Genomic DNA, 26,188 nt, shown 5'->3' with positions numbered 1-26,188 from the left:
CCAGAATCAAAACTTCCAAGAATTTCAAATAAAGAATTTCCACAAGCAAAAGTACTGGAGATCCAAAACAAAAAGTTTGAGCAATCTAGATTCCATAATTCTAGGAATTCAGAATAGAGAATTCTAGGAATCCAAAAATGAGGGTTCTATAAATCTATAATCAAGAGAATTCAGAATGAAGGATTGTACGAATCCAGAATCACAAGTGCTACGTATCCAGAATCAAGATTTGTTCGAATACAAGTCATTTGGAGGAGCTGCGTTGAGTCAAAGGAACTGACTCGCTAAAAAGAGCAGGTGTCTTATTCAACTCTGTAAATTACTCTACACCTTTGGCTTATGAAAATGAATGTCTACAGGTTGGAATGAAATTTGAAACTTCCTGCACCGCCACTAGCAGCACATTCACCAGGAAGAATGGCCAACATATTTGCCTGTGTCTGAAACACATTCCTGAAACTAGACATGTAAAACTAACAGTGCTGGGAAAGGCAGGCATGCCACATGCAGGAGACCTTTAGTCTCGTCAAAGAAGACTTTACCATGAAAAGAGAGGCGTCCTCTCGCCGCATTCTTCCCTCGACTGTTCTCCGCCACACACTCATACGTCCCTGTGTCCTCCTGCTGGAACCGGGGTATCTCCAGGATGGCATTGGCGTTCCTTAGCTTGATCTTACTGGGAAATGGCACATCATTGGTTCTTCTCCAGCTGATCCTAGGAACTGGACTGTACACGGGAGGAAAGAGTAGGGTTAGCAGTTATCTAGACAACAGTTAGCAGCTACCTAGAACCCAATTTACATTTATTCTAATCCATGTGCTATCTAGAATGCATGTTGTTAATTTAAAACAATCATATCCTTCTAGAACCTTTCTAGAACCATGCATGTCTAAGCACTTGTGTAGTTAGAAAACATTTTTTGTAAACAGTGACAAGTCACTTTCTCAAGCTCATGTAGAACCTTTGTAAATCTAGAACCCATGAGCTTCTAGGAACCTTCTCCAACAGCTCACAGATAGGTCTTCAGAAATGAATGAGTGTGTAGTCTGTTTGTGTAAGGGACAGGGCGATGTGCAGCAGGATCTATTCAGCTACAAGAGGTTCTTTTTACTGACTGCGGCTGCATTAAGAGGTTCTAGTGTGAACGTATCTTATTCACACTCCAGTCTGGTGTGATATTGCTACTTCGCTTTTTCTCCAGGACTGTAATCTCCGCTTCTTTGGCAAAAAAGAGCTTTTCAGCGCAGTAAATGAGGCCTCTCCTCCTCGGCTTCTTGAAAGGCGCATCCGGCCCCTTTTCCACGCTGTGTGAGGAGTAAATCTTTTTGGGTTATTGCCCTGTGAAAAGCCCACCATTACGGTAAGGAGCCTCCTGTATAAAAATTCACCATTGCAGATGGCTAATCGCATTTGAGAGGGCACCTAAAGGAATCATCTTGACTTTCATGTCTCCCACAGCAGTGAATCCAAACGGAATAAAGCTGTGTGATGTTGGAGGGAAGGGTGTGAACTCCACATCAACATTACTGCAAAAATACAATTAAAATGGTAAATACCTGGCACCAAAACTTCCCATCATTTTTCCAATTAATTACAGCAGCTGGCCACATTTATGGCATTAAAAGCATAAAAACGTGTGATCATCAGTATGTTTCAGTGTACAGAGTGACTATATACTGTGGTTTCATGCCATTTAAATATGTAGCTCACATTACATAATTTTTAAATTATGAATTTACTCAAATTTTTATAGTTTACTTAACCTTTTTTAATATTTAACCATATCATCGGTGTCCAAAGAAAAACATGTCTCCAAAACTTTACAGAATAAGGAAAAAACTTTCTTAACTTCAATCGAGGTCAATGTAAACATATTTTATTCAGAGTAATTCTTTCTACTTTCTACAGTAATATTTCCACTGGTCCATTCATCATGAAGCTTTCCCACAGTGTGACAGACAGCTGCTGTGTTCAAATGATGTGGTAAACTAAACATCAACAAAAAAGGAGATATAGTAATACCTTGACTTATGAGTTTAATTAGTTCTGTGACCGAGCTCGTAACTCAATTTGCCCATATATCAAATTAAATTTCCCCACTGAAATGAATTGAATTCTAATCCGCTCCAGTCCCCCCCCAAAAAACACACCATTCTTTTATGTATTTTTAAATAAGAAAAATATTCTTATGCATAACAAATAATGTATAAAATATAATAATACATAATAAAAGAGAATGTAAAGAAATAAACTATTCTAAGTTCTATTCAGTGTATTTACATTGAAGATCAGACAAAGAAGCTGAGGTGGAGGAGATTGTCGGAGAAGGTTGGGGGAGTTTTCTTTTCATGCTCTAGCGCTTAATTTAACTTACTGGCTACACACTTAATGCCACAATGCTACAAAAAACAGCGATATGACAGAGATGCATGGCAAGAAGATAACCAAGTGAACTGAACGTTCGCTGGACTGCCTAGTGCCGGGAGGCGTAAACACGCTCGCTCGTGGCTCAGATCTCGGCTCACATCACAAGGCAAAATATCAACCGACCGACGGCTCATATGTCGGAAAATGCGTAAGTTGAATCACTTGTAAATCAAGCTTTCACTGTATATGCTTTTGAAAAAGAGACGATACATACAACATATCATATTTAACATTTCGGTTAAAACATCGGCATGTCCCACACCCTAATAAACCTGGTAACAAACTTTAGAATTCCACCTTAAGATTCCACCTTAATTAACCAAAGTAAACCCTTAGCACCTACAGTAAAGTCACTTATAATTCGAATATTCAGAAGATAATTGTCACCATAACATTAAAGTGAAAACATCACACATATCTTGTATTTCTTTAGTTTTGTGTCATAAACATAAACTAGCAGCTAGTGTTAGCACAAACCCACTAGCTCTTGTAAGGGTGAACGTCTCCATAACAACGGTGTAAAACGAACAGAGATAAAACATATATCTTTAGCTCTGGATGTGTAACTACATCTGAAAATATTTCTTTATTAAAATCAGGCATGTTGTGGAGGATAAAAGCATGTGAAAAATTATTATATAGCATTTTAGAAAGGAATTAGTGTTTACTCTGAATCTTACCCACATTTTAATTAATAAATCACAGATTATATTTAAATGAATTATGATAAAATTATTGTAATATGGTTATTCATGGCATGTTGATGTAATAAATGGCTTAAATTCTGGCTTAAACCATGAATGTATTTAAAAATACAATTTTGATATTATGTTGGAACTTTATCTTTTCACTATTTTGACAGATTTTTTTTTTTTTTTTTTAATGTAGTGAACTGAAAACGAAGCCACTCTTTGGCAGCATCAAATGAATCTGAAAGGGTGAGAAAGCACAGGCTTTGTCTGAGAAAAGTTTCACTTCATATTTATAAACGATGGCTAATAGAACATAGCTGGAGCTCAACACACTTGAAGGAGAATACAAACGGTCCAGTTCTGTTATGATATACCTAACAATAACTGAGTAATAAATCAATAAACTGATTTATACGGTTGGACTTGGGTTACATTACGTTGGGTTTATATACATTTGCCTGTGAAGTCAAAAAAGGAGCAAGTAATAATCTACATTTTTGTGGAGGAATGTGTCAGGAGATGCAAACTCACACACACACACACACACACACACACACACACACACACACACAAAGACTCACTTTCCCAATGCAAAGCATTCCAGTTTCACAGAGGATCCTTTGGCAGCTGGAACAGTGTCTGGGAAATGAACTTCTATTTTGGGCTCGTACTCCCCCATCGCTCCTGTGATGGGCAAGACAAGCATGTTTTTCATCAATGATTTACACACATATGCACTCTCTACTCCTGTATACAGGCAAAACAACAAGACGACAATCACAAAAGTAGCGCCTAGGAAGATCCAAAAAAAATACAGAGAAAGCCCCATGAAAGATTTAAAGCATTCCCTCTGTAAAACCAGTATCCATCTCAAATGGAAATGTGGCCTCTTAGTGGCATTGTGTAAGCTACAGGTTAGCTTTCTTTAAAGGCAACAGTTCAGCCTTCAAAGTAGCTGGCATTTAGCCACAGCATCTCTCCAACAGCCTTTGAAAAAAGAGAGACCTTTCTTAAAAAGCCATCTCCCTTCAAATCTGAGATGGTATCCCATTTAGAGCAGGTCGCTGTGGGTAAAGCTGTTTCTCACCGTCGTTTCTCAGCACCAGAGGAGTGGGGGAGCTCAACACTCTCTCCTTGGTGATGCTGTTGTTGACCACACACGTGTAGTTGCCCACGTCAGACGGCTCCACTTTGGCGATGTAAAGGTTCCCAGTCTCCTGGGACACGAATCGCCTGCTGTCCTGCTGCACGAAGTACGGAAACTCGTTGAAGACCCAGGCAAACGTGAGCTCTGGAACAAGACGGAGGTGGATGGTCAGTCGCTAAGCCTCTCATGTCTGCAGCTATGAAAGGTTTGACTACTGCTGGTCAATGACATATTTTTTATTGATTTTCTAGGTAAAAACAGAGAGCATATCCTCAACAGGGAACACATTTACATGGAGACATCAATTTCTATTTCTCTCCTGAATCTGCTAGACAGAAAAAATGTGAGGAAGTGTGATCTCTGTAGAAATCCTAAACGAAACATTGTAAGTACATTTGAAGAAGAAGAAATATTTTGCTACACAGCCCTAACATTTTATTTGGTACTTTGGTGGATAAGAATATGTCTGAAAGTTGTTTCAGACTCACAACTTTATAATGCAGTTCAGGCTGTTAGATTTGGGAAAAGTTCTGTTGGATAAAACCCTCCCAAGTTTTGGGAGATAATCCCAAAACTTGAAGCTGTAAATCCAGTTCACTCAGACAGACAGGACGTCTGTGGGAATGGCATATCAGATCTGATTGGTCCTCTAATATAATTAACAAATGATAAATCATTATTCATTCATTCATTTATTCATTATCTGTAAGTGCTTATCCAGTTCAGGGTCGCGGTGAGTCCAGAGCCTGCCTGGAATCATTGGGTGCAAGGCGGGAATACACCCTGGAGGCGTGTACTTTGATTACTTTCTTTATATATGTATTTATATATACACAAGATTGCACCTTTTTCATATATTCTACTTATAATAATATTCCACTTCTCCATTTTATAATCAGTGATTTTGTTGGCTGCCAGTATATAAAATAAATAAATAATACACATTTAAAAATAAATAAATAAATAAATGCTACATTTTCTGTTATTAACCACTATTGGTTACATTGTCATTTGCTAAGACTGAAGCTTTTAATAATGGGTATCCAAATCAAAACACATGATTTATTTTTATATTAGTCTTGTCGGTCAAACGATGCAAACACAACAATAAAATTAAATGCTGATACTCTGTGTTTTTTTAGAGGGAGATACGTGTGTATTGTAATATGCACGACAAACCAGCCAGAGGTTCTTTTTACTTTATAATATCTCTGTGTACTTTTGATGATTGTGTTAATTAGAATCTCTTAATTTGCAGAGTAAAATTTCAGGGAGAGCTTTAGCATCTTTTTTTAATTGAGAAAACTACATCACATCTCTCTCTCTCTCTCTCTCTCTCTCTCTCTCTCTCTCTCTCTCTCTCTCATTCTCTCTCTCTCTCTGTCTGTCTTTCTTTCTCTCTCTCTGTGTGTGTGTTTGTGTGTGACAGGGAGAGAGAGAGAGAGAGAGAGTGTGCTGGAAGGGTAAAAGGCAGAACTAGTTATTAGATTTAATCCTGGGAAAGTTTTATTTTATTATTATTATTAAAAATGTATAAATGCACCTTAAGACCTGGCTGACTGTAGCCAGTTTCCCCAAGCTAGGTTTATCTCTGACTAAAGAGAATTTCTTACTTTCTTACTTACATCTATTAGTCTCAGTTGTTTTTCACTATTGTTTTATGCAATTACTCCGCAAATTATAAGTGGTTATGAGAGTTAGAGCAGAAGTGTACAACTGCAGTCCCCTCTTACTGCTGTTCTGGAGTAAACCTGAAGGAACACACACACACACACAAACATACACACAGTGACTGTATCATCCCACTCTCGCTTTCGCCTTGGGCTCCCATCTCCTCAAAGGTAAGCAGTGGGGCAGGGAGATGGGGGGATGAGGGGACGGTAAACAGAGCTGCTCAAGCTTCACAAGGCACCGGGAAAGAGAGCGAAACAAACTGGATTAAAAGCGCCTCACTGCCACTCTCATGACACATGCCCTGTCCGGCTCAGCACTGTGGGGACGAGAGCCCTGGACTGGCCTCCTTCATGCCTGGATAAACCACCCCTCTCACACACACACACACGTCCTCCTCCCCCTCGCTGGAAGAGACAGAGGCGGTAAGAACTCTGAGGCCTGCCATGCTGCATTAGAGTGTCATCCACAGGAGAAGAGTGGATGGAGGGGGGTGAAAAGGGGACAAAAAAAAAAGAACAAAAACAGAACAGGGAACTGTAGCACTGTGGAAAAGTCTTCATCCAGTCATCAACTGTTAAACTCTATCACATCCCAGAAGAAACTTTCAGTGGACCCCTCTTTACAGTAAAGGCCCTTTAGCCAAAATGGGGTGGATGCCCCCAGCCCCTCAAAATTGCCCTGTCCAATGCTTTCAGTGCATAGCCCAAAGCTATGTACATCGTTATTTTTGCACTGGAAAGTTTTCTTTTGGCTCTGAATGTAAATTAGCGATAAGACGTGCAACTAAGCATTCTCTATTGCATTTTAAACATGATAAACGTGCGATCGATTGCTCGCTCGGAGCAGGGAATGCGTTGTGCTGAGAAATATATTGCTTTCCGATTGGGTTGAGACTCCAATTCGGGGAGTGTATTTCCATTTGCCCGCAGATCTGAGACTAATTGAAAACAAAATGATTCAAATGAAACAATAAATGGGGGCCAGGCAGGTGAGCAGGGCCAGGACTTCGTTTGCAGAAATCCATTCCAATGAGCTTCTTTAAGAGCTCCATGGCATTTCAACACAATTGCGCTGGGAAAATAATTAGACTGGCTCGCAAATACTTTGTAGAGCAATGACAAAAACTGACCATCCGTGCAGTGGTTTAAAACAATGTAATTAGTGAATTCAGCTCCTTTAAGTTGCGCCAGTCGCGGACACAGATGTTCAGTTTGGCAAACAGTGTGTGTATAATCTCCTCAGAAACATGTAAAACAAAATGGGACAGCCTGGAGCAGCTGCACATGTGCATGAGAACATCACGCTAATGCCAAGTGCTGAATGCAATCAAATATTCACAGCAATTTTCCAAAATATAGTGTAAATCCTTCTCAGAGGAGCAAAGAATGGTCAGATTCCTCTGAATTCCCTTAATTCCAAAGTAAGGTTTAAATGAGCAGCCATTCAGCGGTCAAAAGTCCATCCAACGTGGTTTGTCTCATTGACGTGATTAATCCGCAGCCTTCCACAGAGTGAAACATGTCTCTGAGCTGGGGTTCATGTCCTCTAACTAGAGAAAAGATTAATCACAGATTAATTATCTCCGTAAATCCTAATTGCCAGCGTATGAAACGAATCCCACGTCTTCTTTTTCCTGACGCCTCATCTGTCGCCGTAATTGTTGCGATCTCAAAATGAAATGAATGCTTCCTACAGTGGGTTCTTCCTTTCCACTCGGCTCCTGGGTAATTACCAGTGTCTGAGTAACGGTGGCAGTATCTGGATTTCGTCAGCAGGAGAGAGGGGCTCTGGACAGGTTAAATCAGGACAGCCAGGACGTATGGGGCATATGTTTTTACTTTCGTAAATAATGTATTTTTTTTAACAACAATTTACTGAGCACCTGCTACAATTTGGTTCTTTTTTGTGGATACAGATGAACATATTTACAGCCTATAAATAGCTAACAAATAAAATAAATGACTGTCTGTTAGGAGTTTGGTGTGTTCTCCCTGTGTCTCTGTGGGTTTCCTTCCACAGTCCAAAAACACACGTTGGTAGGTGGATTGGTGACTCAAAAGTTTCCGTAGGTGTGAGTGAAAGTGTGAGTGTGTGTCACCCGGTGAAGGACTGGCGCCCCCTCCAGGGTGTGTTCCCGCCTTGTGCCCAGTGATTCTGGATAGGCTCTGGACCCACCCCGACCCTGAACTGGATAAGCGCTTACAGATAATGAATGAATGAATGAATGACCATTTACTCACAACATAGTTTAACCCTGTTTTACATCTTTACATACATTTAAATAAACACCTAAAGAAAGAAAGTTGTTGTAAATCTCAACTTGATGTCAAATATGTGTGTGTGTGTGTGTGTGTATGCACACTCAGTGCCATGGATGCTTTAAGTGTGAAAAACACGTTTCATTACAGTGACAAATAAATGCATGTTTATGTTTTTTTTATTTATGATCTGATACTGAAAGTGTAGGGTTTACCCACTTCAATTAAACACTACACTTACGTTTACGACACTGCACCCACAGTTTTAGACTCCGCCGATTCTACACTCTCACTACACCAATAGTTTTCAGTATAAATCTAATCTAATCAGTTTTTATTTTCACACGTCAAAACGTGAGCACATGAAAAGCTTAGGTGTGTAGTGTACGGTAGAAGTACATTATTGATCCCTAAAGGTACAAACAATGTAAATGTACCTTTAAAGATACAGCAGTGGTGTTAAAGTCCAGTTGTGTCCCCTAAAAGTACAGTACATTCTCTTCTCCAGGAGGAGAGGGGAATATCTGTAATATTTTTTCATAGAAAATAATAATAATGATAAAAAAAGAAATAATAATTATAATACTAGTTCTGGAGATGGAGATGGGGCGCATGAAATCAACACAACTTTCCACAAGTAATATAGAATATGGCACAGTTAAGTTCTCTAACTAATAATACTGAATATGTAACCACAGTGATAGCAAAAGGTGCCACAACAGCGACCATTTTCCTGTGAGTGTATAAACACACAATAATTTACACTATACAAACATTATTGCACTGAAAATTATACAGATACTGTTGGAAACTATGAATGTGTAGATGTGGGTTTCCTCCAGGTGCTCCGGTTTCCTCCCACAGTCCAAAAACACACGTTGGTAGGTGGATTGGCGACTCGAAAGTGTCCGTAGGTGTGAGTGTGTGTTGCCCTGTGAAGGACTGGCGCCCCCTCCAGGGTGTATCCCCCGCCTTGCGCCCAATGATTCCAGGCAGGCTCTTGACCCACCGCGACCCTGAACTGGATAAGCGCTTAGAGATAATGAATGAATGAATTTTATATCAGGCTCATACTCATTATTATATCTCTCATAGTTGTTGGTAATACAGTGGATCCTAGAGATATGAGTTTAATTCGTTCCAGACCTGAGCTCGTAAGTTAATCTACTCGTATCTCGAACGAATTTTCCCCATATAAAATAAAATAAATCCAATTAATTGGTTCTAACCCTATATAAAGTCCCAAAGTTACCCTAAATGTTAACAAAGACATGTTATGAATTAATAAATGTACATGAAACACGTATACATAAACAACAAAATAAATAATGAAATGAGAAATGCAGAAAAGATATCAATGAAATGTATGTAAAGCAATGGTAAATGTACAGAATATTACCTGGGTGGCTGACGACTGCGGCTAACCGAGTGCGGGTGAGGAGGAGGGAGCGAGGGGGAGGGAGGACGAGTGGACTGCACACAACTTAGGCTACTCCGATCGAACATGCGGGCACGTTCAATTACACGAGTCCCATTCTCGTGCATATTAATTATCTCCTGCTTCGTTTCGATGGATATCATCCTCGTCTTCGTATCAGTTGACTTTGCATTTACGTTAATTTTCTTGGGACCCATGATGCACAAGAATAGTTCCGATTAAAATCACTAAACTCGCTCGCTACAACACTCACACTACCGAGACGAGCCTTTGTTAAGCGCTGTGATACGTGCGAATGGTCGAGATCATGGTGTACACACTCTGCTGTTTTTGTCCAAGTAGTGGCTGAGGCAACTTGTCCCCATTTTCCCGCGCTGGCAATTATGGTTCCTATTCCGAGTGAGAACGGAAAGATCCGATTTCGCACGATCATCGTCGATAGGTTTCAGCTATTAAGCTCGACTCGTAACTCGAATTGTCGCTCGTAAAACGAACAGAAATTTCGCTCTCGACGCTGCTCGTATCTTGAATTACTCGTATGTAGAGTAGCTCGTATCTCGAGGTTCCACTGTATTTGTGTTAGTTTGTTTTCCAGAATAAAAGTCTCTGTGAATGTAAAATCTGTTTGAGGAGATTATAAATGAGTTCTATCCTGTACAGGACAGTAATCTGAGTGGTCCGATGGTGGACTAGCAGTGGTCTACAGTCCAGCCTTTTTATGCCAGTCAACAGATATATGCTCGCTGTCTGGGAAGGTGAGTTAAGAGAAAAGTCTTGGTGGGTGCAGTGTTTTGATTCCAGTTAGTACAGTAAGTACCATAAGGAGGAGGGGCACTGATGCATGTTTATTGTTCTTTCTGTTATTTTAGGAACTAATTGTGAAATTGATATAAAACTGCTATACACTCAGTCTTCATACAGTGTGGAGACATGACGTGCCACCCCAGAAACACATCCTAAATATCAATCTGACATCAAACATGATAAATTCAGCCTTTATGCCTTATGTAGAAGTCATGTTGCTTTATGAAAATGATTTCTAACACTGTAAACCTATAACCAAACACGGCCTTACCTCCAGAATGCATAGGGGTCCCACACAACAATACGACACCTTGTCCTTCCCTCACGTTCACTGCACTTCTGGGTTGAGTTTTGAAGTTTTCTAGATCTTTAAAACAGTAAACATACATAGACATTAGATACTACAATAGTGGGATGTTAACTCTTAAATTTGTTGCTGACAAAGCATTTCAACGGCAGCAGAGGTGAAAGCGATAATATCAGACTGCAGGAGCCAGGTGGACTTCTTTAGATCCAGTGAGTCAGCCTCTTTCTGACAGCTGATTGCGGCTTCTGGAATGCGAAATGGACTTGGGCATATGGTGGGTGTGTCCGACTGCAGCAAGATTGGCTCTTGAGGGAAAGCAGAGGGTGAGATGGAGGGATGGAGAATGGAGGGAAAGAGAAAACACCAGCCGCTATTCCACTACAGCAGTGAGAGAGAGACCAGAATTATGAACAAAAAAGCTCTAATCTTCACACTCTGCAGGAATCGCCCTCCTTATTAATGAGACTCCACACTGTTCACCACCTTCAAATTATCAAGAGCAGAGAGTGTGTGTGAGAGAGAGAGAGAGAGAGAGAGAGAGAAAGAGAAGAGTTTTAAATATTTTGAAAATGTTCAACACATTTTAATCATGGCATCTTGAGATTTGTTGTTGTTTTTATTGTTTAGTTTGTTTATTTTTTGTTTTCCCTCGCCAAATTGAGCGCAACTCATCTTCATGATATGACGGGATAACTTTCTCTTTGTTATCATCTTTCCTTGAAGGAACACTAGATATAATTTGCTATTTTTGCTCCTCAATCTCAATCATTGAGCATCTCAATGATTGTGAAGCTGTAATTTCAAGGTACTGTGTGTCGGAGTCCAAAGAAATGAAATGGCATGATCTACTGCAGCTGCACAAGAGGCTAAACTCAATATGCCCAATACTAATCATGAGAACATATAAAACATTCCATGGATGACACAGAACTCCTGTGTAAATAAGTCACTGAGGTGTAAACAAAGTCATTCAGGGTGTTTAGAGAGGAAATGTTCTGCTCTAGCAAAACTTTTCAGCTCTAATATTTTTATAGTGATGGTGATATTAACCAGGAGTCATGGCATCTACAACAAACCCAGTAAACAAGGAACATCCCTGGACATTCAAAATAGGTCTAAAAGTAGTCTGTCCATCAAGGACATAATTTAAACGTCAACGGACATCCAAAATCCATCTTAATAAGTTAGTTAAGTGGTGACCAATCGATAACGTCAGTGGACGTCCAAAGCGCGTTTTATACAAGTCATTTATTTCAGGACAAATTAATAACGTCGATGGACGTCCAAAATACGTCTAACATTATACAATATATAACAATAATTACGTTATTACAACGTTGAATCAACAGCTAAATGTTTACTGGGAAAGCATAGCATAGTATTTACCCTCAACATCCAGCAGTGAATCTTCACTTGTTTCCTCAGACTTCTCTGTTGGGAATAAGACTTAAAAATTGGGTTCTCGACCAGCAGCGTGAGGATGGAAGGAGGATATAGAGAACATTTGGTTTCTACTGCCACCACTTTACATAAACCTCACTCAGGAATAAAGCTTTTCCATTTAAACACCTCATAAAACCACTGTCCAATCATTTTAATATTTCTGAATGTTATCTCTGTGTGTTTGATGAATGCTGTCAGAAGTTACACAGAGAGATTGACACAGGTGTTTTTTTTTTGTTTTTTTATTGATTGATTGAGTTATCCACAGTTCTCCTCTGTTGTACTTTAGTGTTATAGTTAATGTGAAGCAGCAGGAGGAGGTCAGTGATTCTGTGGGAGGGTAAAAGCAGGTGCAGAGCCCATTTGGGCTAAGACAGCATCCTTGCATGACCAAGTATGGTGCTGTATGTGAGACAAGGCCAAGATCTTGTACAGGATGCATAGGGACAGGGCTGGATCAGGACAACATCAGGGAGAGGGCATCTCGAAGCATGAGAGGGACAGGAGAAAGGAAATCAGACAAGCAGGGGTGGAGAATTACCCTGCAAGAAGCATCCTAGAGCCAGGGAAAGCAACAAAAAATAGTGACTTGTATGAGAGATTCAAAGTAATGATAATATATGAAACCAGCTATGACTCCAGTAGAGGAGAAGTAACCTGAAAATGGGAGATTAAACACAAACCTGTGTGAATAGGTAGGTTTCAGTTGAGGAGTCGAGGTCTACCAATTGTAATTGACAAACCCTCAGAAATATGAGGTGTGTATGTGGGAGTGTGTATTCTACATATCACAGACTCCAGTTTCTTCGCTGTACGCTTCTCAGCATTTGTCTGCTACAGAGGAGTCCACACCTCTAACTGGGCTAAAGTTTATTTCAATGAGGTTCTCGCTAGTGTTACCGCCCCGCTACTGACATCATGTGGTTTGCGTTGCTATGGGCATTCCCCATCATTCTGTGATTTGACCCGCCCTCGCCATTCAAAGTAGCATCAGTCAGGGATTTGTGGAGATTTTAAATACTATAAAACTGATTTACTGTTTAAATACAGAAAATAGCATCATCCCTTCCTTGCTCATCCCTTTCAGAAAAGGAGTGGGAAGTGGCCGTAAAGTCTTGCTTACAGATTGAATAATGGAGAAACATTTATGGAAGTACCATACTCACAAACCCCAGGATTTACACATTTTTAGTGTATTGTTTATTACAGACATGCCCCCTGCCCTGTAGTTGTGAAGCTAGGTGAGGAATCTGTTACTGACTGGAAATCATTGTGTTCTATATAAGTGACGTTGTTAGCAACAGCAGCCAATGCTTGCCAGCTTTGCACCCTCCAGCAAACAGCCAAGCCTGGATCTCTCCAAGACAAACACAAGAAAGTCAATGTGACCGATAAGACAAATTGGACAGGAGGTGTGGCAGCGGCAGAGTAAGAAAACAGCAGGATTAGTTTGAGGGTGGTGGAGGGACTCGGCTTGGCTCGGAGTAATGAGAGATTCCTGCTGAAAGAAAGAGAGACGTCCCAGACCGGAACGGAGGAGAAAAGAGGGAAGCTAGTCACCGAGGCTGAGGTTAAGGCTCCGGGGCTGATTAATGAGTTCTCGGCCTGGAATCTATACACACGGCCCCTGCTCTCAGGGCTTTCTAGAGAGGCCAGGCACCTCCACAGTGGCGGCGCAAGTCTGGGCGCCTGGTAATGAAGGACATTAATATCAGTCCAGATACAGAGGTCAAGCAGGTGGAGAGCAGGAGCTTGCAGGGTTTCTATCTGTGTTCCTTCTATTGATTCAGTCGTGACGTTATGAAGTGGGCGTCGAAATGAGCACATTCAGCTTTTCCTGTCTAGCTAAAGCCATCTGCGGCCTATAATGATGCAAGCTGAAAGCTCAAAATGAGACGTTCTGAGTGCAGTCCTCGTTAATTAATGCCCAAATCAAATTGCAGGCTAAGCACATTAGCTTTTCGCTAAACAGGGCACACGTAAGAAGAGATCAGACACTTTAACGGGGCCAATCCGTTCTGAGTCGTCCAAAATAACAGGGTCTAGCCTTAATGGCAGGTAATGAAAGCTGGCACCAATAGCACCCTTATTAAAAACAGCCACTCCCCTTCAGCCACCCAATGATCAATAAGGGAAATAAATGTCAAGCAGCTCCTTTTAACCAATCCCCTGAAGTGAGATTCATTATCCAACCCATGAGGATAGTGGCAGCCTGTCTCCTAAGGGGGAGAGTGGGTTGCTCTCTTCGGCCAAAGAGACGATCAATATTGAGGCGTCATGACGTGGAGAAAGAGAGAAAGAGAGAGGGTGCAAAACTACAAGACCTTGCCCTCTCTCTCTTCTACAGGAAAAGGCCTTCAGCAAGGACACAGTGAGGACAAGGTGAGGTGTTAGCCATGCAGCTAGCTCATGAGCTCAGGAGGTTAAGAGCAGATACGAGTAGAAGCTGCTCCAATGAGTCAAGTATGGAAAATTGCTTTGAATCATTTGATTTATCGTCCATTTGAGGTGAAGTGCTGTTGAAACTGACTTCCAGAGGAAAGGTAACTGGAACTGAAAGATCATGGACCAAAGTATTGGGACACTTATGTGTTACATCTACAGAAGCTTTTATGAGGTCCCTTTCTAAATACGTAGGCAATGATATGGAATTGGAGATATGAAGTCCTTCTTTGCTATGAAGTCTTCCATACTTTTGGGAAGCCTTTCTACAAGATTTTGCCATGTGAGTTTGTTGTGAATTTACATCCAAAACAGCATTTGTGAAATCAGACACTGATGTTGGACTCTCAATCACCATGTTAGTCCATGCCAAACATGTTCCATGAGGCTGAGGTCAGGGCTCTGTAAGGGCCAGTCAGTTTCTTTCACTTCTTACAACTGCTTTATGAACCTTAATTTGTGCACAGGGGCACAGTCATGCTGGAATACAAAAGGGCATTCCCCATAACTGTCCCCACACACTTAGAAGTATATAATTGTCTTGAATATCTTGGTATGCAGAAGCTGGATGAAACTTAGGGACCTGGAAATAAGGGACCTTGGCCAACCCTGAAAAACAACTCTATCCCTCATTATCTCTCAACCACCAAACTTTATATGAGGGAACAATGCAGTCAGGCAGACAATATTTTCATGGTATTCACCAAACCCAGACTCATCCATCAGAGAGATGCATGATTCATCACTGCACAGAACACAGTTCCACTGCTCCAGAGTCTAGTAGCAGTGTGCTTTACCCCACTCCATCACACACTGTACTTGGTAAAGTAAAACCATGCCATGGAGCTCACAGCCTTTATACACTATGTCCCCCCTCACTCGGACACCCCTGCTCTGTAACTCTGTTACATAATGTGCTACTTTGTGGCTGAGCTGCTGTGGTTCCTAGATCCACTTTCCAATAATATCATTCACAGCTGATTGTGCAACATCTAGGATGGAAGAAATTTCATAAACTCATTGGTTGAAATGGTGGCCTCCTATCAGAGTCTCACATTCAAATACAATGTGCTCTTAAGAAAGACCCATTCCTTCACAAAAGCTTGTGAAAGCAGATGTGTGTGTGTGTGTGTGTGGACTTTTCCCTTTCGGCTTCAGTGGTTTCTGAACGTCCCTGGGTGGTGCGGCCTAAAGTTGTGGGGAAACACCACCGCTGGAAGATGGCAGCACTAGTCTATTGATTGTTAAAAGATTCTGTTAAAGCTGGCAACACACTGACTAATGGGAATCGATGATGGAGTCCGGAGCCAATCAAATGCTGCTCCGCCCTTCTGAGAATCTTGCATCTGACATCCAGCTCGATTCTGCTTTCTTTCCCTGAGAAATCTCATTTGCTGCTTCATAATCCCCAAAGCCACAAGAGAGCCATGAGAAACAACCAGAAAATCTTCCTCAACTCGAAACTACAGACGAACACCCACACATATGTCTAACATACACTACACCCATGCGTCCCTAAAACGAGTACGGAATGGTTATAATATTCTCCCGGCCCTTGGCTTGGCAATGTGCCTGTTCTGACATCACTGACCTAAATAATCAGGAAATTTAAATAATAATATAATGTTATAATGTAATAATAATGATGATGATGTTGAAACAAGCCTGGTGTCGAAAATTATTTCAACAAAGGCAGACTTCAAAGGTTTACTACTCATTTCATCTTCTGTAAAAACTTTATCCACATCAGGGTCACCATAGTGTTCAGAGCCCACCCATAATAACTGGGTGTAAGGCAGAAGCACACCCAGAACAGGCTGCCAGTCCATCAAAAGGCATCACACTCACCCAGTCACCTACACATGGTTTCTATCAGCAACACAGTAAAAAAATCAGTAATTCCACATCAAACTATTTGCAATGACTTTGTGTACATCGAAAACCAGTGGAATTTCACTTTAACAATTTTGAGGCCATTAGTGTGATGGATTGGCTGCAAACTGAAGGCCGTAGGCTTTATTTTTTAGCTCCAGTAGCCTCCTAGCTGCATTAGAAAACTAAAGGAGAAGCACATTTGGCTTAAGGGGGAATTGAGTGCGTTTATTTCTTTCCCGAACTGTCACTTTAACAAGGCCTTGCTGAGTTGAAGCGAGTGTTCAAGGGCAGGATCTGAGCTGCTGCTCTGCACTGAATACAAGGCTGAGATGGGGAAATATTAAACCCATTAAACTCACAGGCGAACTGCAGACTGGCTCTCTGGCTGAGGATGGTTCCTTGGGGGTTGGAGGCAGAGCATTGGTAGAGCCCCACGTCCTGGTCCCGCTCCAGTCCTGTAATGATCAGGTTCCCTCCAGAAACACGACGCCTCTCGTCACCGCGCAGATCAATGAGCGTCCCGTTCAGAGACCATCTGCAAGAGACGCAAACACAATCAGTTCCCTTCGTCTCACGAGAGTCTCGCTGGCTGGCATTCATCACCCACATCGATCCCACCAGCCCACAGTCATTACACCGGCACAACAAAGAACCAATCAAAGCTCACGCATTACACTCCATGTCTGTTCTTTACCAGTCCATGATAGGATTTACATAAAAGTAAGACCTGATGAGGGAAGCATATGAATCAGCATCTGTAATGAACGGTAATGATTTTAGCAACGGAACTGGAATAACCTGCTCAGTGCTCCACACTGTTTTTATTCATACTGAGTTAGTAATACATTTCACTCCAGTATTCATTCACTGATTTATTCATTCATTCATACGTTAATCTAATGAAACTGCCTCATCCTGAAAACCAGACCACCACATGACATCACAGACACACACACACACCTGTGGATGATTTAACACATTCACCCAGTCAAGTCTCACACTCACACCTGAGCACAGTCACTTGCACACTCGCACCTTTGGACATCACCAAATTGCAACTACAATATCATTTAAGGTGGAAGGTCACCTCTAGTCAGTTGTTTCTCCCGTCCCTAGAAGCTGTCGCTACATTTAACAGCAGCAAATGTTTTCGGTCAGCTGACTCTGCATCTGTTTCCTATTAGCGAGGTTTTGGTAGTGAGAAGTCAAATTTGAATGTGGCAAGTGTTTAGAGTAGCATCTGTTTTACATTTACCACTTTATTTTTACATGTTTCTCAGAGAAGCATAAGGACCCGAGAGGTCTGAGTGCAGGTAAAGCAAGTTACAACACTGAAAATGAGGGAGACCTTCACAAAAAGGAAAAAGAAATCAGATGATCTATCTTTTCATCGATGTCTGCTTGTTAAATGATTATGGCGTATCGTGATTGTACAGAGCCTATTGAAAACAGAGAGAGTGTTTTTTGGTCAGAAAATAAGGGATGGGAATAATGTGGAGCTCTGATGTCACAAAAAAAAGAACCACAGTCAGACCCAGAGATGATTAGTTCTGGATCTTAAACATCATTCTCACTCATCCCAAACACACTGGATTGTGCTTTGTCTCTCCAGAGGACACAGTTGCACTGCTTCACAGCACAATGGGGCAGCTGTGGACTAATGGTTAGAAAGACAGGCTTGGGACTGTAAGGTCATCAGTTCTATGCCCACAAGTGGGGCTCTGTCAAATTGTGCTACCATTCTGTATATTTATAGGCACAGTCACCTAAATAAAACAAAAGGTAGAATATGTTGCTAGGCTTTGATAGAATAATAGGTAGGATATATTTATAGCCTAAATCTTTGTATGAGGATAAAGAAAGAAAGGTAATTATATCAAAAAAAAGATAGGGGAAAATTTAATCATACTTTTAATATGAAAGCTGTAAAGCAAATAATAACTATAAGCTGATATGCATGAGAGAAAAATTTAGTTAGTTAGATAACTAAGAGAAAAAAAGATATAAAAAATTATGGGTCTGAGCATGTGCCAAACCACTCAGTAGCAGATAACGATAGGTAGCACAATTCATAAAAAACACAGACTGGAAAATTGGGGGCAAGGGAGTGAAGGAACAGAACTGTCTTCTCAATCAGTATCTGATTCCAGGGATCAAATACCAGATCTGCCCAGTGGAAAAGCAAAAGAGCCGAGCTGAGTCGAGTCGAGTCGTATAGGTTCCATAGAGTGGAAAAGTGCCATAAGGCTGAAGACGCTGGGGATGGCCAATCTGTGTGTGTGTGTGTGTGTGTGTGTGTGTGTGTGTGTGTGTTCACTGTCTCAGATGGGAAAAATGCAGAGGAAAAACTTAAATTTCCAGCATGTTTATCAGTGCTGGAAAGATGTACGATTTTGTATTGTAACCTTAGGCTCATGTGCAGCAGCTGATTGTCCAGAGTTGTCTTTTTTCAATCCATGCATTTCTATCCACACTGTATAAGTTGTGTATACTACTGATTATTTACACTTACAATGGAAGATGAAGTCACCAATAATAAAGGGCGTCTACAGATTATTGGACAGTACTGATAACAAAGGGTGTAGAAGAAGAAAAAGGTATCAGTGCATCTTTAATGGCAAACACCATCCTCCTATGTGCTAGAACACTAAAGGTAACAGCATAGCATTAGCAGGGTAGTGGGGGGAAGGGTGGGGTTTAGATGTCGAGAGAACATAGCGGTGTTTCTAATTTGCATGATCATGCATATTCATGCTTCTTTGCAATCTTTATGAGGGTAGAGGTGTCGAGATGCTCTGAGGCCATTTCAGTCATTTCGTTGGCATAAAAATAATATGTAGAAGTGTTTAACAAATGAAATATTCAACGTGGATTATATTTTAATGGCTTGAAATGGCAGCCTTAGGGGTTGGGGTTCAGGGTGTCATAATAAAAGTGCGAGATATATGTACAGAGTATAATTTTACATGGTGGTATGCATTTTTGTGTTACAGTTATTTCAACTTTTAGAAACTTTCCTGAGCACCTGTGCAATACCTGACTATAATACAACAGAAGATGACCAGTATTCTCAACTGTGAAGAAAACCACCTAAAAATATGGCCCGGGAGGTAAGAAACAATCTCCAGAGCAGATGCTGTGTGACAGACCCCATTTGCAGGACCCTGCACAGCGAGGGTACACTGGGAAATGCACACTCAGGAATAGCATGGTGCTACAGCAATTAGCTAATAACCTATTTGATAAAAACTACTGTTGCACAATTACTAAATCTCTGCACAAAAGATTAAGAAGCACTAGCCACTCTCAGGAATACATTGTAAAACACAAATCTCTTCAGATTTTTTAAAATCATAGTCTCAATCAGGTGTGATGAAAAATGCAACCCAGCACTACACATACTAACACACCACCAACACTTTAATGTCACCACTGACCACTAAAATACCGCATAAAACATGTCTAGTAGAGTAGGCAGAGCTACATATGAACTACAGTCTGTTTTTTGTACACCTACAAAGTGCACATATATGGTCAGTGGAAATAGACATTGAACACAGAAACATGTATTGGCTGATGGATAATCACTTGCTTGATTTACAAAGAAATATTGAGGTTCACAGTATCACATTTATAAAACTTATAAAACTAGTAACTCTTAATGACATCCTCACAAGTTGCCATTTGTTTCCTATGGGTGTGTTTTTGTTGTAGCCCATTTTTATTTTCCCTCTGGTTCTGCCAAAGTTGGCAGTAGTTTTTGGCTACAACAAAATGTGAAACTTAACTCTCTGATTACAGCCAGACGTGTGTGTTTGTGAGGTTTGTGAGTCTATGCTTTAGGCTGCTCTAACCTCCGAATGTTAAAATTGCAGGAACGTCTCCAAAACCATCATGAGGCCTGAAAAAGAACTGAAAGCCAATCAGTGTCTTGAGAAAGACAATTTGTTATAAAGTGACGCTGATTGATTTTGACACGCGTCAGGCTGCGTTTATAACAAAACAGGCTTTCTGATTGAAGGTGTGAATGTATTTTCTCTGTAGACAGCGGCAGGCTGTCAGAAGGCTCTGATGGCTGATGAAGAGGGTACACATCCATCATACGTCTTGCTGTCTGGTGCTATGCGCCATTTCAATCACTGCCATCAAACACGACGCATGCTGACCAGTGAGCACTGACTTTGATTTGACTTCTGATTTGGCTTGATCTTTCATGCAGCTAAGCTTCATTGGTCCAGTTCTGATTAAAAAAAAAAAAAAACATGTAAAACTAATGATGCAACTGGGGAGTTTTGGGTATCATCAGTCCAGGCGTGTGTCAGTACGGCTGGTCAGAATGTTCAAATGCTAGACATAAATCCTCCAGTGCAAGAAAAGATATTGTTGAATCACCGGGAAGGCGCTTGTATAAAGAAACCGCTCAAAAAGCACAGTGGGTGCTAATAATCCCTCTCCTTAGAATTCAAGAAAAGACAAGATGGGTTATTAGTGTGAGTCTGCTAGTGTTACAGCTCCGAGAACGTGTGAAATGCTGATTTTAGAGGAGGAGAGTAAAAGGAAAGAAGGCGGGATAAAAATCAATATTATTCCTCTGCCATGGAAATCTAATGAGAGGGGAAGACTGTGCTCCTTTCGAATAAAAAACAGCGATGACTGTCCCCAGACTCTGAGCCAACAGACTACAAAAGCATCTCTGCAGCTGTCTCTCATGCGATTCTCACCTCATTATTATTTCATTTTCCGCAGCACGGCTCTGAGCTAATCTGACTTCTTTAATCACCGTTTGAGAGACAGATGTTCCATTCGCTTTAATTGACACAGAGACGTGTGTCCCAGAACTTACCTCTGAACTCACACAAGTGCTTAAAACAACTGTCTTTCTGCTCCATTTACACACACTATAGACCTCTCAGAACATCTTGGACTTTAATGGTACACAGTTTTGTTTTTAACACTTAAAGGTATTTGTAAATGATTAATTAAACTAGGTATTTGTAAATTAATACATAGTTTGTCAAACAACATCAAAAGTGTATACAAAAGTATCAGATGGATATATTTATCTCATCACAGCTCTTTTCTCTTTGCTGGAGAGGATCTCACAGCATTTACAAACACAGGAGCTCAGTGCCTCTTCACATCAGGTGGTGTACAGGATCCCACTGTGTTTCTTAATGAACAGTAAAAATACTATTAGTTTCTAAAGGAAACTGGTTAACATGTTAGCCTCCTCTTGAGACTGAATCTGTGTGAATTTCCATACATGGACTGTATATACGTTTTAGTGAAATATTTGTGTAATTACGTTTATGATTTGTTTCAGCATGTAAGAGACTTACAAGCACAAGTCACATATACCTTTATCCATTCTTTTAAACATTTTGCATGGCAAATATACTCATCACGCTGACCCTGTGGTCTGAGAGTGTAACATATTTTTAGAAGATAATACTGACTGTGTATACCTTAATACTTGTCTTAAATGTGAATAAAGTGGTTTTCCTTGTGCAAAAATATGAGATGATTCATGAAGTTTCCACATCACAGTGAAACCGAGGCTGAATCACAAATGTCCCACATTGGTAGCAAGGCTTTACATTAAAAACATTGCTGTGAGGATTTGATGGCATTCAGTCATCAGAGCATTAGTGAGTTCAGGTACAGACTTTGGATGATTAGTATCAAAAACACCACATCAACTCATCCCAAACTATTGGATGGTGAGGACACAATGTTGGGGGGCATTTACACTCCACTAGCCCACACTTAGCTTTTAGGATATTCAACTTAGTCTTTTGCGACTGTTTTTAGCACCTCATTTTAATGGTAATAGCTTTGTGAGTAAAGCTATATGGCTGTGTAAGTAATGTGTGCACATTAGAGGACTCACATTCCCCTTTTCACTGATTGCAAGAGAGGTCCACAAACATTTTTTTGTATACCAAATTAACCATGAGAGGTCAGATTGGACTGCCTTTTTTAACCTGAACCAAAGATACACGCATTGATCTCTGGGTGGGATTTGTCCAACTTCAGTGGAAGGAAAATGAACTTCTGGCTAAAACGTTGATGCTCCAGTGATGTTGCTGCACCATTACATTTCTGTCTACATCTGGCGGAGAAGGAACCATCTATCCAATGTTACATTGCGAGAAGTGGCGACTGTTTTCTAACTGCACTCTGTTCCCAGGGCCTAACTGTGACCATGTTTAACTGAGTGTCCACTGTGATATATTCCCAATATCTCACCGTGTCTCGCTCCCGTTGGCTCGGAGATAGAGGAGCTGTGTGCGGATGAGAGAGGAGAGAGGACGAGCAGTGGAGCTTCACTGAGAGTAATGGAGGAGGACAGGAAGCAGACTGAGCTGATAGGAGACTTGTTTCCGCACTGAGAAAAGCCCAGTAACACCTCCAATGAAATCTGTGTTTATAAGGCATTCACAGTGGCATCCATAAGCCTTTATAATGCAAAAGGCATAAGCTTAAACTGTTATGTGTATGTTGTTATGACTACATGACTCACACTACAACATATAATGCCATTATAAAAGCTATGTAATAAGCACCCATCATTCATAACATTACAATGACCTCCTTGTGTCTACACTCACTGTCCATTTTCTCAGCTCCACTGACTATACAATAGCCCTTTGTATTTTTACAATTACACACTGTAGTGAATCAGTTGCTCTGCATACTTTGAACACGCCCTTTTACCCTGTTCTTTAATACTCAACAAATGCAGAGCAAAATGTGGCCTAGAGTGGGCAACTGTATGCACCTGTATGGTCAGTGGAGCTGATAAAATATACATGAGAGTAGAAACAAGGAAGTTATTTTAAAGCAGCATGTTTAATGAGTTGTAAACACTTAACCGACACTATGCCGGACATATTGAAATGCATGCTATGTGATAGCTATGACTGCATTTATAAAACCTTATGAGTACAGGATCCATAGGGATTGCTACCAAACCCTCAGGAGAAACGTGCTAGCAAAGACTTACACACAAATCCACACACACACGCAGATGGACACCCACAGTTGTTGCCCAGCAGTTATATGAGGAAACAATGAACAGACACAATGCTCCTTCCTTCATTCCTCCTTTCATTTCTGCCGTGGAGCTGAAAGAGCAAAGGTGACGCAGCTTTGGTAATGGAGCCTGTAGGAGGCGACTTAATGAAGCTATTTTCAGGTAATGAGCAGCGTGCCGAGAGCTGACTGACGTAACCATGTACAAGGTTTTATGTGCAAGTCGTTTACTCTGAGATTCATGCCATTTAACTTCAGCATCATTAAAATCTAATAGCTATAAAGGCTAGTTCAATGCTTTATCCACTAGTTGGCGCTGTGGGCAGTGGTCGACTTCACAAAGACAGCAGCTAGATTTCTATAAACATATTGTTATCAAATTTGGTCCAAGAGTTAATCAGGAATGCTAGGAATCCCTAACATAACTCTGAGACATGAAGCCAACCCCTGCTAACACATCATCATTGGGGCTCAACACACTTGGAGGAGAACACTAAATGTTCAGCTCCATTTTGTTATTCATTAGCTAAGGGGTGCCCACATTATTCAGTATCATGCTCAGTGGTGGGGTAGAGGTACAGCTGAGGATCAAGCTAACATCAGACAGTTATGGAACTCAGAAAGACTAACAGTCCTAGGTGTTTGTAAAATATTATATATATGATGTTTATGGGATTGAAATATAGTCATCATCAGATTTACAAGTGTATGATTTTTTTTGTTTTGTAAGCGATTAATTCTGAAAAGGTTAATGGAGCCTGGACATTGGAGCCTACCCAGAATCCTTGGGTGGGATCATAGAAACACACCCCAGAGAAGGCATCACACACACACACACACACACAGCTGTGTATAATTTTACACACTCACTCAGTCACTCACACACACACACACACCATTTCACACACTCACCCAGTATCTCACACACACACACACACAAACACACACACACACACACACACACACACTCCTGTGGACCATTTCACACACTCACTCATTCACTTGCACAACCTCACCTGCGCAGTTTCACACAATCACATCTGTGAAATGTATCACACATTCACTCAGTCAGACACACAGCATTGGTACAGCCCCTGTCCACCTCTGCTTGCATTTCCAAACTGTTCTGTGGTATACGCCTGCACTAATTAGCTCAAAGAAAGCAACTGCATGCACAAAACATGAGGCTACTGCCCGCAAACAAAAAAAAATAATGTGTTGTACAAGACAGCACCAATTATCTCCCCAAAAAATACCCTGCAAAGTGTCTGTGAGGAGGGCAACCTATGCTCCAAGATCAGAGCATAACAGGGCTAATGAGACCAGTGCAAACACACCTCCGTCTCCGAGCATGTGTGTGTTTGTGTGTGTGCGCGTCTGTGTGTGTTATCTTTGCATTTTAAAGAGCTCAGCTCTCTCAGCCATCTCTCTGATGATTTACTGATCCACAGTCCAGAACTCCACACGGCTCTGACGCTCCACACAGCAGTTCCCTGGTTTTGAGGGTAAAAGCTGAAGCCCAGCTGTGTTAAAGAGATCAGACGCACCCTATTTTTCCCCTTTTACCTAAATATAGTCAGGCAACTGAGACACTCTGCCCACAGTTCCAATATATATATATATATATATATATATATATATATATATATAGACAGAGAGGTATACATGTGACTATTTTATTGCAGGTCTTACACAGATGATCACGAGTCACTTCAATTGAGTCTGAGTAAAGTCATGCATCACTGGCATAAAAATTCAAGTCAATTCTCCACTGACAGTGATGCGAGTCTGCATCAAGTTATGAGTCACTGGGTTACAAACCCAAGCTGATTCTCTAGTAATAATGTAGTGAGGCAAGTTACAAGTTAAGAGGATGCAAGTCTAAGCTGATTCTCTAGTGAGGGCAAGTAAATCTGAGTCAAGTGACAAATTTATGGGACAAAATTCTACACCATGTGTCACTGGAATACAAATTCAGGTTGATTCTTCAGTAAGAGTGAAGTGAGTCTGAGTAAAATCCTGAGACACTGGAATGTGAATCCAAGCAAACTCTCTAGTGACGGCAAGTGAGTCTGATTCAAGTCATGCGTCACTGGATTGCAAATCTGAGTCAAGCCAATGGAATCTGGACTGATTCGCTGGTGACAGCAAGTGAGTCCGAGTCAAGTGATGAGATTTTGTGATGTGAATCTGAGTCATGAGTCACTGGCATTCAAATTTGAGTCGATTCACTAGGAACAATGGCGTGGGTCTGAGCCGGATCATGAGTCTGGCACACACCTGTGGCACACAAAGAGTGACTCAGCGCAGTAAACAGAAGTCTGAGTCACTAGTCAGTCAATTAGAGAATGAGACAGCGACTGGAGTCCACATCTCTGTTTACTAATGAGCTCCTGAAATTAAGTGTTGACTGATGCTGGAGGTTTGTGAACTTTAACAGAACAACATTCTCCACTATAAACATTAGCATATTAATGCATTGTGAAACAAATCACCGATACATTGTAAATGGGAGCAGAACAGATATATTCCACACCACTTTGGCCCTGTTTCTGCAAACTTTTCCTGGTGATATGAACTCACTGACCAATCACTGCTCGGTCTGCTGTTGGCATAGCAACAGCCAAGCAGACCCTGTGTCCCAG

At 41.0% G+C, this 26,188-nt stretch overlaps 1 protein-coding gene across 1 annotated transcript in view; it reads right to left on the bottom strand.

The window, feature by feature from the left end:
• cntn3b (contactin 3b) overlaps positions 1-26,188 on the bottom strand; it is a 122,851-nt gene that overhangs the window by 56,015 nt on the left and 40,648 nt on the right. Inside the window, exons 4-8 of the mRNA XM_066663425.1 lie at positions 16,868-17,043; positions 10,713-10,808; positions 4,208-4,411; positions 3,702-3,804; positions 543-727 (exon numbers count right to left, since the gene is read on the bottom strand). Coding sequence (XP_066519522.1) covers positions 543-727; positions 3,702-3,804; positions 4,208-4,411; positions 10,713-10,808; positions 16,868-17,043 — 764 coding nt within the window. The remainder of the gene's footprint in view (positions 1-542; positions 728-3,701; positions 3,805-4,207; positions 4,412-10,712; positions 10,809-16,867; positions 17,044-26,188) is intronic.

This window comes from Hoplias malabaricus, chromosome 3 (genome assembly GCF_029633855.1).
Source record: "Hoplias malabaricus isolate fHopMal1 chromosome 3, fHopMal1.hap1, whole genome shotgun sequence".
Classification (NCBI taxonomy): domain Eukaryota; kingdom Metazoa; phylum Chordata; class Actinopteri; order Characiformes; family Erythrinidae; genus Hoplias; species Hoplias malabaricus.
This window is presented reverse-complemented; position numbering and strand designations above follow the sequence as displayed.